This window comes from Gossypium hirsutum, chromosome D02, assembly GCF_007990345.1.
Source record: "Gossypium hirsutum isolate 1008001.06 chromosome D02, Gossypium_hirsutum_v2.1, whole genome shotgun sequence".
In the NCBI taxonomy this organism is placed as follows: domain Eukaryota; kingdom Viridiplantae; phylum Streptophyta; class Magnoliopsida; order Malvales; family Malvaceae; genus Gossypium; species Gossypium hirsutum.
In genome coordinates this window covers 5,033,321-5,047,921 of record NC_053438.1, presented here as the reverse complement: position 1 = coordinate 5,047,921, position 14,601 = coordinate 5,033,321, and the positions used below count along the sequence as shown (strand labels likewise).

The 14,601-nt window shown below is 35.4% G+C and overlaps 1 protein-coding gene across 1 annotated transcript; it reads right to left on the bottom strand.

Moving 5' to 3' along the window:
• Positions 1–10,736: 10,736 nt before the first annotated feature.
• On the bottom strand, positions 10,737–13,752 carry LOC107927796 (VAN3-binding protein). Its single transcript, XM_041088137.1, has 7 exons — positions 13,313–13,752; positions 13,075–13,173; positions 11,924–12,365; positions 11,625–11,846; positions 11,491–11,540; positions 11,289–11,346; positions 10,737–11,120 (listed from the first exon to the last, which is right to left on the bottom strand). The coding sequence occupies exons 1-7, from the start codon at positions 13,661–13,663 to the stop codon at positions 10,906–10,908; spliced, it is 1,437 nt and encodes a 478-aa protein (XP_040944071.1). The 5' UTR covers positions 13,664–13,752; the 3' UTR covers positions 10,737–10,905.
• Between the last annotated feature and the right edge of the window lie 849 nt (positions 13,753–14,601).

Here is a 14,601-nt window from a genome sequence, read left to right as displayed (position 1 = left end):
GGTTCGTCAGCTATCGGACTCGGGATTATTGAAGTCGAAGTCGCCCACACTATCAAAACCCTTTTGGTACACTTTTGGTTGAACTCTGAAAATGGCATGTATAGGACTACCCTTTTGTTGTTGGTTATGTACCCTTCAGTTTTGTATAATTTTGGATAGCCATGCGAAAATGGCTTATATATGTTTGAGCATAATGTTATAATCATTTGGTATGGATATGGTTATTGAGAGGTGTGGATATGCTTAACAAGGATTGGCCATGGGAATGGTTAATCATTATCATAATTTGTGCTATTTATGCTAAAAGGGCTAGCTGAATCATGAAAACTATGAAATAGGTAAAGTCTACCTTAAAGGCAGATGCTGACAGCAGCAGTGATGTAGATTTGGAAAATCACTAAAAATAGTAGGAATGGAATTAAATAGTGAATAAATTATTTAAATGAACCTTGATGAATCCACTTTCATATGGAAGAAACGAAACGGTCATATGAGTGGTATGTTAAGAGATAATTAGGTTTTCGTGAAATAGGGCCAGAACAGTTTCTGGATTCCCTGTTCCGACTTTGGAAATTTATTATAAATTAACCAGAGATAATTAGGAGTCATGCCATATATGTATAGATTCCTCTCTGAGTCTAGTTTCTATAGAAACAAACGGCATCAGTATTGAAGCCCTGTACAGGGAGATATCCAAATTGTAATGCATGAAGGTCAGTGTAGTCGCACCCTGTAACAGGAGAGACTTTAACTAATAAACTGTACTAATTGGCCTGACCAAAAATTCTAGAAAACAATATGTAGATGTACATATGAGTCTAGTTTCAGGGAAAAATCACGAAACTGATTTTCGAGTTGTGAAACTCAAGATATGATTTTTAAGGTGACAGCGACACAGTTAGCCAGCTTTCTGGAAATTTTTAAAATGAACTGCGATAGTAAGCGAATTTAGTCTGTGAACCCCTCGTGTCCGACTCCGGCAACGGTCTCGGGTACGGGGCGTTACAATTTTATTGGTATCAGAGCTACGGTTTAGTCGATTCTAGGACTACCGTAATACGTTTGGGTCTAGCTATACATGCCATTATGTGAATATTTGATAGTGTGGTGATTTCTGACAATTGAAAATGTGTTTATTTATTGTAATGAATTCCGATCCCGATCGAGCTGTAGCAGATGGTATTGAGAGGACTGAGACATGCTTATGATGTGTCAATATTGAGAAGGGTATAACATAAGTAAGTTCTTGAGTAATAGAGCTTAAATTATGATTTGATTAGATCATGTTTTAAGCAAATCAAAATCATGCTCTTTGTGTGTGGCTATTGAGCCGAAATTGCAAGAATGATAAGTGTCTTGTGTTTGAGTTTTGCTAATGAAAATGAAATACGAATGTGTCATGATTTATTGTTAAATGTGCATGGTTATTCGAATGATGTCCGGGCTAAGTCCCGAAGGCTTTGTGCTAAGTGACCATATCCGGACTAAGATCCGAAAGCATTTGTGCGAGTTACTATAACCGGGCTAAGTCCCGAAGAGCATTCATGCTAGTGATGTATCTGGGCTAAGTTCCGAAGAGCATTCGTGCTAGTGATGTATCCGGGCTAAGTCCCGAAGAGCATTCATGCTAGTGATGTATCCGGGCTAAGTCCCGAAGAGCATTCATGCTAGTGATGTATCCGGGCTAAGTCCCGAAGAGCATTCGTGCTAGTGATGTATCCGGGCTAAGTCCCGAAGAGCATTCATGCTAGTGATGTATCCGGGCTAAGTTCCGAAGAGCATTCGTGCTAGTGATATATCCGTGCTAAACCCCGAAGAGCATTCGTGCTGGTGTTATATCCGGGCTAGGTCCCGAAGAGCAATCATGCTGGTGACGTGTATTCGGGCCTTCGTGCCTAGTAGGCTTCGTGCCGGTAATTTGAGCAAAGTTTAAGTATTCATCACTATACGAATTCAAATTTAAATGAGATGATATGTTTAAAAGTGTACATACATGATGTTTATAGACTTGGTTAAGTCATTTCAATGTGTAATAACGAATGAATAAGAGCACTATGTGTGTGAATGATTAGAGGCACTGTGTGTGTGCGAATTCCTTTAATCGAGCACTATGAGTGCGAGATCGGTCAGTGGGCACTAAGTGTGTGAAGTGGAATTCATGTAAGACCTCGTCTGGGACGAAGGCATTGATTTGAGATAGTGTGTAAGACCATGTCTGGGACATGGCATCGGCTCGATATGTGAGCATATGTAAGACCATATCTAGGATATGGCATTGTAAGAGCTATATGTGCTTAATGAGTATCCGTAATGATTTCGAATGATTCAACGGGTATCGTTAACAGTGATTAAATGTGCTAAATGAATTCAATGTTCAGGTATGTGGAAGTTGATTTTCTTTTGGAAATGAGTTAAGTTGAATATTGAGATGTGATAAAGTTATAAAGGATATTTATTGGGATGTTTGAGTATATGTGTACTTTCGGTTAGGTTACAGCTTATACATGAATGAAAATGTGGGTTACAAATATGTGGGTTGATGATGTGAATTATACATGTTAATATGTGCTTAATATGTGTTTGAAATGCATTTGTGAATTAAATTAAGTGATTATTGCTTATGAAATCAAGAAAATGAGATATATGTGCATACTTGTAGAAATGTTTATGTATTTGTTTTAAGATAATAAAATGATTTTATAGATCGATGAGAAATCAATAATGAATTACAATTGCTATCGATGAGCTAATGTTTATATGAATATAATTCAATAAGAGGACGTTATCCTAAACTATGCATCGATAGAAATTTTCGGGGACGAAAATCCCTAAAGGGGGGAAGAGTTGTGACACCCCTAAAGTGACCCTAGTCGGAAAGCGGTCTCGGGACCGCTAGACCGAGTCACCAAATTATTTGAATGTGATAATTATTGCCTAAAATATGTGAATGTAAATGTGTGAAAGTTTTAAGCTTCGATTTAGTTAATTGCATGTGAATTTAGTTAATAGGACTTATGTGAGAAAATTTAGAAATGTGCTAGGCAAATGCAAGTGGCCTAATAGTGCATGTAATCAAAGGGGTGGACTTGCATGTCAATTTCCCCCCCATTTAAGTACTAGTGGCCGGCCATGACAAGGGATGATGGGCAAAACATGTCATGAAACATGTTGTGTTAATGGAAAAATAAAATAAGAAGCATGGGCAAAACATGTCATGAAACATGTTGTGTTAATGGAAGAATAAAATAAGAAGCATGGGCAATAAACTAATAAGAAATTGAAGGAAGAAAACAAAGAGAAAAAAATGTGTTCATCATTCTCATGCATGACCCAAAAAAAAAGAAGAGAAAAGCTCTCATGTTGTTCTTGGCTGAATAGGAGAAAGAAAAAGAAGGAAAAAGAGCTTTGAGGAAATCGGCTATGGTGGTTTGATAGACTAAGGTATGTTTGATGATGTTCCATGAGATGCATGCATGTTTTAGTAGTTAGCTTGAGTTCTAAATAGCCCATGGTTCAAATCTTTACTATGTCATGGAGATGATATTCGGCCAAGGTGGATTGGTGTTGATATCATTTGCATGCTAAAAGGCGGCCATATGACCTATCAAACTCATTGTCATATTCGGCCATAAGCTAGCAAAATGAGACTTTAATGAGTTAAATTTGTTTGAATTAAGCTCAAGAGCAAAGGGGAACTAAATCCGATAAAGGGAAGGAAAAAGTGGTCGAATAGCCGCCGAAATCGTTCGACAACATCCGAGGTAAGTTTTAAGTGATTAAACGTTGAGTAAATTCAATCATAATAGGACCTAATGAGTTGATTTAATAAGATATGATGTGGCCATGATATGTCTTAAACTCAAATGGTAAGTTCATATGTGTTTGGACTTGGAAATTTAAGAGCAAATTGTAATAATTTGCTTTGGACAGCAGCAGTAACGTGATTTTAGAAAATCACTATAAATTGTTGGTGTGGAATTATAGGCTGAATAAAATATTTAATCAAGGCTTAATTAGTCTAGTTTCTTATAAAAGAGACCTTGTGAGCAAAGAAATTTCCTATAAAGAGATATTTAAAGTTGTGTGAGACGGTGTCAGAATGACTCCGAAATCCCCTGTTCTGTTTTTAGAAAATAATTATAAATTGTACAAAAATGGTTATAAGATAAAATTTATATGCTTAGACTCCTTAATGAGTCTAGTTTCAAATGAAATCAAATACAACACATTTTGAATTCTGTAAAATGAGAAATTTGATTCGTAGTGAAGAGTGGTCAGATTAGTCAAACAGTGAAACAGGGGAAACTTTAAGAAAAATCTGGTATTGATTGGCCAAACCTAAAATTCTATAAATTTTATGGATGGAAGATATACGATTCTATATTCAGGAAAAATTAACGGCAAGTGATTTGGAGTTTTGTAGCTCCGGTTATAAATAATTTAGTGACCATTGCTCGGGAAAACAGCTCGTAGTGAATATGTGATTTTGTTGTAAACATGGATAAAACTTGTTTTAGTTGCTCATAAGCTATTGATTAAACCCATACTTGAATTCTAAATCGTGATATTGTAAGCTTATGAGTATTCGAATATGAAATGATAGTATGGCGTAAAATTGAATTATTCATTGGAAAGTGATGGATGTAGATTCGGCCAAGACCAAGTCTGTACATGATAGTATATGTGGTATGTGAAGTATATTTGAATAAATGTGAAAGTATATATATGTGATAAGGCCTAATGGCCAATGTGATGAATGTGAAAGTGTATATATATGTGATAAGGCCTAATGGCCGATGTGATGAATGTGAAAGTGTATATATGTGATAAGGCCTAATGGCCGATGTGATGAATGTGAAAGTGTATATATATGTGATAAGGCCTAATGGCCGATGTGATGAATGTGAAAGTGTATATATGTGATAAGGCCGAATGGCCAATGTGATGAATGTGAAAGTGTATATATATGTGATAAGGCCGAATGGCCAATGTGATGAATGTGAACATGTGTATGTGTGATAAGGTCGAATGGCCAATGTGATGAATGTGAACATGCATATATGAGATAAAGCCGAATGGCCAATGTGATGAATGTGAACATGTGTATGTGTGATAAGGCCGAATGGCCAATGTGATGAATGTGAACATGTGTATGTGTGATAAGGCCGAATGGCCAATGTGATGAATGTGAACATGCATATATGAGATAAGGCCGAATGGCCAATGTGATGAATGTGAAAGTGTATATATGTGATAAGGCCGAATGGCCAATGTGATGGATGTGGAAGTGTATAAATGTGATAACTCCCGAAGGGCAATTGTGTCAGTACTATATCCGGGTTAAAACCCCGCAGGCTTTATGCGAGAATATTATCCTGATTAATGTCCGTAGGCTTCGTGCTCGTACTATATCCGAGCTTTAAAGACCCGACGGCTAAATGCTAGGATTCAAGTAAGACTTTGATATTGAGTATCTACATTAAGTTACCATCAAATAAGTATTATGTATTCAAGATGTTCAGGTACGTATTACTTACTCATCGGTGGAGTGATTTCGAGGTGAATTATCAGTATCAAAGAGGTAGGTAAATGTGATTAATATTATAACTCCAAATGTGAGAATGATCTAATTGGTAATGGTATGTTTGTATAATAAAGTATGCGATGAAATATTCTTATGTATTAGTGCATATTCTGCCCAAAAGCCTTATGATCTGAGTATGGGTTGGGTTGAGCTAGATGTGCCAGTACAAGGTAAGGATTATGATTTGTAAGCTTACATATATGTGATAAGGAATATGTTGGTTCTTTATGTGCCTATGGTAATTTAGTACTTGTCATGTTGAAATACTTAAAAGTATGGATGTGATTATGAACAAGTGGAAAGGATTATTGAAAGTTGAAAATCGATGAAGAATGTGCTTTGGAAATATTTGACCATCTAGGTCATTATTACTCGAAAGTATATATGTGGCAGCCAAGTGTTGCGTTTAATGATATTATAGATCGAGATGAAGCTCTAGATTAACTTCATCGAACAGTTGAAATGAATGACCAATGATAGTGATTGAGAACACTTTGTTTTGCTTAAAACTTACTAAGCATTAAATGCTTACTCCGTTCTTTGAATCTCTGTTTTATAGATTTTGGTTTGTCAGCTATCGGACTCGAGATTATTGAAGTCGAAGTCGCCCAGACTATCAAAACCCTTTTGGTACACTTTTGGTTGAACTCTGAAAATGGCATGTATAGGACTACCCTTTTGTTGTTGGTTATGTACCCTTCGGTTTTGTATAATTTTGGATAGCCATGCGAAAATGGCTTATATATGTTTGAGCATAATGTTATAATCATTTGGTATGGATATGGTTATTGAGAGGTGTGGATATGCTTAACAAGGATTGGCCATGGGAATGGTTAATCATTATCATAATTTGTGCTATTTATGCTAAAAGGGCTAGTTGAATCATGGAAACTATGAAATAGGTAAAGTCTACCTTAAAGGCAGATGCTGACAGCAGCAGTGATGTAGATTTGGAAAATCACTAAAAATAGTAGGGATGGAATTAAATAGTGAATAAATTATTTAAATGAACCTTGATGAATCCACTTTCATATGGAAGAAACGAAACGGTCATATGAGTGGTATGTTAAGAGATAATTAGGTTTTCGTGAAATAGGGCCAGAACAGTTTCTGGATTCCCTGTTCCGACTTTGGAAATTTATTATAAATTAACCAGAGATAATTAGGAGTCATTCCATATATGTATAGATTCCTCTCTGAGTCTAGTTTCTATAGAAACAAACGGCATCAGTATTGAAGCCCTGTACAGGGAGATATCCAAATTGTAATGCATGAAGGTCAGTGTAGTCGCACCCTGTAACAGGAGAGACTTTAACTAATAAACTGTACTAATTGGCCCGACCAAAAATTCTAGAAAACAATATGTAGATGGACATATGAGTCTAGTTTCAGGGAAAAATCACGAAACTGATTTTCAAGTTGTGAAACTCAAGATATGATTTTTAAGGTGACAGCGACACAGTTAGCCAGCTGTCTGGAAATTTTTAAAATGGACTGCGATATTAAGCGAATTTAGTCTGTGAACCCCTCGTGTCCGACTCCGGCAACGGTCTCGGGTACGGGGCGTTACATATAACATTTACAATCTCTATTTTTTCACTAGGCTAAGATAGAACATTTCTCCTAGTTTTAATGGCTTAACTAAAATCCTTCTTAATTTTTATGGCTCAACTAAAATCCTCTTTAATCCTTTTAAGGCTTTGTATCTCAAAAACCTTAAGTATACTCTTTACAACCAAGAGAAAGGATGTAAGCAATGAGGACCTCTCAAAAGTGTGTGTTTACAAGTGTTGGCTCTCTCAAAGAATGGAAATGAGAATGATAAAAGACCTAACAATAAGTTCCTAGAGATACGTACAAGAGAAAATGAAAAAAATAAAGGATTTGAGGTTTTTCTCTTGACTTTGATGTATGGATGTTCAACTCTTGAATCCTGAAGACTATTTATACCAAGGAACAAGTTTGTAGACATTTATGACCATTGGGGATGAAATCAAACCATTGCAAGTATTAAATTTGAGCTTAAAAATTGTCCCTGCAATGTATGTCTCGAGATTTGCCAAAATGTCTCGAGACTTGACTGAAAAATAGTTGTTATATAGCTATTGGGAGGTTATGTCTTAAGACATGCAATAAATCACATGTGATTTACTGTTTTGAATTTCCTGACCGCACCTCGGCATGGCATGCACCAAGGCTATAGAATCAACACAAATACAATAAAAACTATAGTGGCTATTTGCAAGTGTGATAAGTCAATTGTAGTATTTTTTTGTTACAATAGAACAGAACACAGAGTATTTCGAAGATTGAACCCAAAAGAGTTTGAGTGATAAGGTGATCAACAATGAAAATGCATGCAAACAAGAAGTCTAGCTAGCTGCTCACTAGGTATTATATTACAACAAATCATTGTCAAGTGTAATTACACTATCTACTACCTAAAAGGACTAAATTGCAAAGTAATCCAAAGTGTGCAAAAATTAATTCAAAGAGTTAAAGTGGTTGGTTGACTTCCATGTTGCTAATTAATTCTTGGATTAGAGATACAAATGGTTCGAACTCCTAATTGGTTCAATTTTACCTCTCGCTCACCATTTTACTAAATTAGATGATTTAGTCTAGTTTGTCTATTAACCTCACCAAGCTAAACCGGGACAATCAAATTAGTTCTCAATAGGCTCCCCTCTCGGTCTCACATATCTAAATGTTCACATAAAGACGTCAATTCTAGGTTTTGAAGTTTATTTGATTTAGTCCAGTTTTTACAATTTAGTCCCTAACCCAAAAACTAAATATGCAACTTTTCCATCAACCAAGCACCATAAAGTTTAGTTACTAGCCATCATCAACACAACAATATTAGCCAAATACATGCTTAGATGATTCATTGAAAAAAAAACATAAAAGCAAGGTTAGAGAAATCTTTGGGGCTTTTGATGGGTTCTTTGGAGAAGATTATAGCAACAACAATGGAGAATAAAACACAACTAAAGTTAGGAGTTTTACACTTTTAAAGTTCAAAAAAGCTTAAATATATTAAAGGACTTGAAGAGAAATCAAAAAACAAAGGAAAGCTTGAGTATCTAATTGTAAAAAAGAAGAAAAGCTACAATAAAAAAATTGATAAAACTACCACTAAAACAACTAAGCTCGAAAAAGTAAAGAACTAAAACCTAAAAATGGAGAAGAAACTAACAACTAAGTTAAAAAGATAATAGAAAATGCGACTCCTTTAAGTTAACAGCCAAAACATCTTTAATACAAATAAAATTTCAACCCTAACATTGACAAAATTTCCTTGAGGCACTAGTAGAAGTGTTGTGTGTAGAGATCAAGAAGCTCAAACAAAATATAGATTTAAAATTATAAATAATATGAAAAATAACAAAAAAAACGATAAGAATATATAATTAGTTAGACCTCTTTAAATAATGTGAGTCAATCTCATTAAATAAATAATTTAAATAATATAGATCAATCTAGGAGTGATTGTCTACAAGAACTAAGCCCTTGAGGCACTAGTAGAAGTGTTGTGTGTAGAGATCAAGAAGCTCAAGAGTGAAATCTTGACTTATAAGGAAACCATGGGTGGTGGTATACTGAGATGGTCGAGAGACATAAAAGAGATAAACAACTTCTTATGGGCATAAAGTAATACTTTCAAGCTGTGGGTCTAAGAGGGGTACTTCCAAGCTGTGGGTATCTATTAGAAAAATGCTTATAGTAAAGAAATAAAATAAACTTTGAGGCGGGAGATACTTTTTTTTAAGCTTTACTATGCCTCCAAGATACAACAAAATCTTAAAACATCCAAAGTAGAGTGGTAAAAAGGGCTAACCGTAAATTTCTTTATACAAACAAATGTAAAACTACTTCTAATACGCATTTAATTATTGTCACAACTTGTGTTCTTACACAACATAATTTTTCGTTAAATGTTAGCTTTGCATAAACATTATTGGCATAAATAGTACTCTTACACGTAACCGTAAAGTACATTTGTTAATAGATGGTTCAAATCGAGAGATACCATCTTATAGGCATAATTTCATTCGTGTGAAAGGCAAATCAATTACTAACATTCTAAACTAGTGAGAGATTGTTAGTAGTTTGCATTGTTAGTAATTCCATGTTGACAAATTCTTATAACTTGTGTAAATTCTTTCGACACTCGGGCTTGAGTTTGGTTGTGCAATAATGTTTTGTAATTATTATTTTATTTTTTATAACTCTACTTTTGTTGTTTAACGACTTGTTGTATCCTAAAAGCAAAATAAAACTTCAAAAAAAGTCCCATTTTTTATTTCACCTAATTATGTTTCTTGCATTACAAGTTCTTGTAAGAAGCCCAGAGGAAGACCTTTTGTGTGGATCAAGTAAGACAAAAATCTAGGGTTTTTTTTGGGGGGGGAGTTTTAGAGCCACAAGAGGAAAGAAAGGTTGTTATGAAATTCTTGGGTTAGCAATATCATCCTTTTACATTTGGACAACATCAAACTTTTTCATTTCAATAGCATGAGCTCATCACCCCAAAAATAAACACTGTCATAAACAAAGCAAACCCATTACACGATTTCAATTAAAATATTGCATGATAGCATGGATCCATCTCAGTGTTGATCCAAGTCTGAAAAAGGCATTATTTGGAACAGTGTCTTAGGGATTGTTATAAATTTCAAACATTCACAACCAGAATCTATGTCCTTGTCTACTCCATTATCCTATATAAAATAATATCATAATCCAAAAACATTCTAACTAATAAAAGGTAAAATATTCTTATCAAAGTCCTTGATTCACCAAGTCCAAGCCATTACAATCATAGTCCCACCATACACAACACCACCTAAATCCTAGAGCCAAAGGGGTAATTTATAAAAAAACAAATGAAAAAGAAAAAACTTTAGTTCACATGAAAATATATGTAATAAAGAACATATATATATATATATTCCTTCATCAAGATGGGATCCCTTTCTTCTCCTTTTTGACCATCCCCCTAGTCCAAGATACCCCAAATTTTGTGTTTCCTCAATAGTGAAAGAACAAAGCAACTTGGATCACATGCATTTGGGTACTTTCATTCAAAACAGCTTTACCCTTTTTTTTTTAAGTTCAAAAATTTAAAAAAAAAATGCCCACAAAACCATTAGGATAACTTTTTTTTCCTCTTTAATTTCCAACTTTATACAAGATTAAACAACCCCAAATATCAAATATGTTCCAAAAAAGCATTTGAGATCCTAAATGGCTACAATTTCTCCAAATATGTATACCCTTTCTGTCAAATTTTACTCCCTGAATGTGAACCCAAAGCTTCAAATCCTATTTCTATTGTTCTTCTCAGCAGCAATGGATAGCAGCCTTGATACACCTTGAGTCCAAATATCATACTCTTTTTGGCTCTTGCACTCGAACTCTACGACCCCGCGCATAACCGTCTTTAACCCGAAGTATCTCCGGTTTTCCCCGCCTTCGAGCAAGTGGCGGCCGGGCCATGCTGGCATATCTTTAATCACCTCCAAGACAACATCTGCAAAAAAAAAAATTGAAGAATGTTAAAGACAATCCCTTTTGATTTTTCTTTTTTACTTTTAGCTTTCTCAAATCCCCAAATGGAACAAAGAAAGCACCACATCCATTTCTGAATTTATTTTATTTTTCACATTATTAGAGAAAGACAAAGCTAATAATCACTTACTCTTTTTCTTTTTTGTGATGGTCCCAGCAACATGTCTACTCTTCATCTTTAACATAACCTTGTAACAAAAAGAAGTTTCAAAAGAATGTTAAACAAAAGAAGCAAATAAGACTGATTCCCCAATAATTGAACATAATCGAACTGAAGACTCGAACACAATCGTTTCCCGCCCGACAATAATTGAGCAATTTGGTATGGGTACCTGGTTCATTCTGTTGATATAAACAGAGACAACTTTCCAGTGAAGATCACCTGCAATATTCACAACAATGGTAAACATCATGTCAAAATGGCCTTGTTCGATGATACCCGGACTCGGGCGAGTGTTGTGCTTACCTTTTCTCGTGCGCTTGAGAAGCTCACAGCCTCTGGCAAGCAATTCTCTGCTGCAGATTCCCAAGAAATTCTCTTCAGGAAGAAGCTCACCACTAAAGCTGCCATTGGAGCTACTATTGCTACCATTGCCACCATTTTTATTATTTTCAACAGGGATTACAGCTGCTATGTTCCATACCTCTTTCAATGCCCTTGCCTTCAATGTGGCTGCCCCTCTTAATGCTGCCATTGATAACAATTTCCCACCATTAATTCAACCATTTCAATTTCAAATTATATGTATGTATGTATATGTATACCTGTTGCTGCACCAGCAGTTAAGGTCATGATATCTCCAGCAGACCGGACATTGACGGCGGAGCTGATGACGGAGGTCAAATGATCACGCTCGGCTCCCATGGCTTCAGCTGTCTCCACGCATTGTGCAGCAACAAGAGTGGCAGCCGATGCCACAGCCATGTCCGTCTTTGCCCTCTGCTCATCTTTCCCAGCGCTCGAGGAAGCAGCAGTGGCTGCCGCGTAAGCTGCCACGGCTGCTGCTACCCCGGCAACAGAAATGGCTGCATGTAGGTGAGCGTTCTGAGCCCGCGTTTCTTCCTTCTTCTTCTCTCTTCTATCCTTCAACCATCGGCCCACTGTCTTCCCACCACCCGTCACGGCAGTTGTTGCAGGAGTAGCCGCCCCTATCCCCGTGTTTGTACGGTACTGCATGTTGAGGGAATTACTAGCGCGGCAAAATTGCTGCAAAATTGAAATCATCCACCGCCATTCAAATTTTTTTTAAAAAAACAGAAAAGAAATTTGATATCATAACAAACAACCACCGCCATTAAAGAAAGCTTCCAATTTTATGAAAGGTAAAACAAATCGTTATAGGGGCCAACGCGCCCCGCGTACTGACTCATACCAAAAGAACGTAACAAAATTTTCACACAGAAACTAAAAAACAGACAAGGGCAACATTGGTAATAAAAAAAAAACACAGTACTAAGCTGTAAGTGTAACCTCCATTGAAATAATGAAAGGAAACAGCTTTTTTCTTTTTGTTGTTTAAAATGACCATCATTTATCTTCTTTTTTTTAAAAATTATTTACATTGAATAAAGTGAAGCAAAAACACAGGAACCCATTCTCACTTTCTTCTCCATCTGTCTCTGAGAAAGCCTGATATTTATGTTACTGAGTCAGTGACTCAGAAACTGCCAAAAACTGTGGTAAAAAAAACCAAACACTTATCCACAAAATTTCGATTCCTTTAAAGATAAAAACCAAATAATTTTCCCAATTTTCCCCCTTTTTTTTTTTGGTTTTTTATACTTCGTATTTACCAAATTATTGTTGAATGTGTCCATTTTTGAAAAAACAAAGAGCTCGTTGCTGTTTCGAATTCGAATATTATGATAAAAAAAAACAGCAAAATATAGACATGGGTTCAAACATAAAAACAAACCTTAACATCATCAATCTCAGAAGGTGAAACAGGGGGGCTATCTGTTAATGGTCCGCTGCTATGAGATAACCTGCCGGATGTTCTTGGAGATACTTCTTGCTGTTAAAAGACAAAAGAGAAAACCTTTGAAACAATAGAATTTTTGTTTTACAAGGGAAACAATAAAACCAAAAAAATAAAAAGATGTTCCTTTTGTCTTGACATAGGTTGTTGTTTTTTTTTTTTTTGCTAAACTTACCGATTGTGACATGATTCTTTCAAGGACCATCTGGGAAGTTTCAGATGAAGCGAAAGAGAAAGGGTTGCCTGAAACTATCCCGTTTTCTTCAAGTTCACCGGCTATGTCTTCTAGTATAACGACATTACCACTTGAAGAAGAACCTTTCAAGCACATTTGATGGGACGATGAGGAAGGATGAGGCTGAGAAGGAGCTAAAGCCCTTGAAACTTCCAAAGCTGAAACACTCCATGAACGTGACAAGAACTCCATTGGTTCCAACGGCGTCTCCGGTGGCCTAAACGGTGCCGGCACCGGCACCGGCACCGGAATCAGCTCCGGTCTCCATGGTTGCACAACGGGTTTCTCCATTTTTTTTTCTTTTGGGGAAGGAAAGGTTTTTCTTTTTTTGTGAGAGAAGGAAATGTGACGAGTTTTATAGAGCGTGACAGTGTTTACAGGGAATGAAATGATCCAGTACTCTTTTGTTTTTTAATCGAGGGATGATAAAGTTGTAATTTCGAGACAGTAGACGAGGATAAAATTGGAAATATGGCTTTTCTTTTTTGGTGTCACCGTCACGCGCTTGATGATCAGGTAAAGTGTGGTAATTAAATCAGACGGCAGGGATTAATCATTGAAGTAAGAATCAGTATATCTCGGGTTATGTTTGCTACTTTTAGTATTCTCAAAGTCAGAAATATTGCTTAATGAATTAAGTGGAAACAAATACTATCTATTTTTTTTAAATAATGTTTCACAATTTTTAGACAAATATTCCTTTTCCATCTCTATTCAATAAAATATATTACCGTAAAAAAATTATATTAATGTTGATGTCAGTCGAGTTAAAACTCAATCGGTCAAGTTTAATTCTTGAATAATCCCTGTTATCATCTTCTAAATATATATATAAATTTTTTTTGAATTTATCAAGTACCCTTATTAGCTAACAATTTCTTGGTTCAGTGGCAAGCGTAAAGCTTGAAATTTTTTTAAGGGGTAGAAATTAAATTGTAATTTTTACGATAGTAAAAATATAATTTCACCATTTTAATAACTTATATCTTTATAATTTTTAAAGGATTAAATCAAATTTTTATCATTTTTAAGGGGGCCAAAGTGTAATTTTATCTTTATAAATTTAAAATTTTAAAAACTTCAAAAAATCTAAATGAAAATTTTTCTATTTTAGGGGAACTAGGGCCCTGCCAGACCCTAATTTTGAAATTTGGAGATAATGTTGTTGGCAAGAATAATTATAAATATTAAAATAATTATTTTTTTTACTTTAAAATAAACAAGAAAAG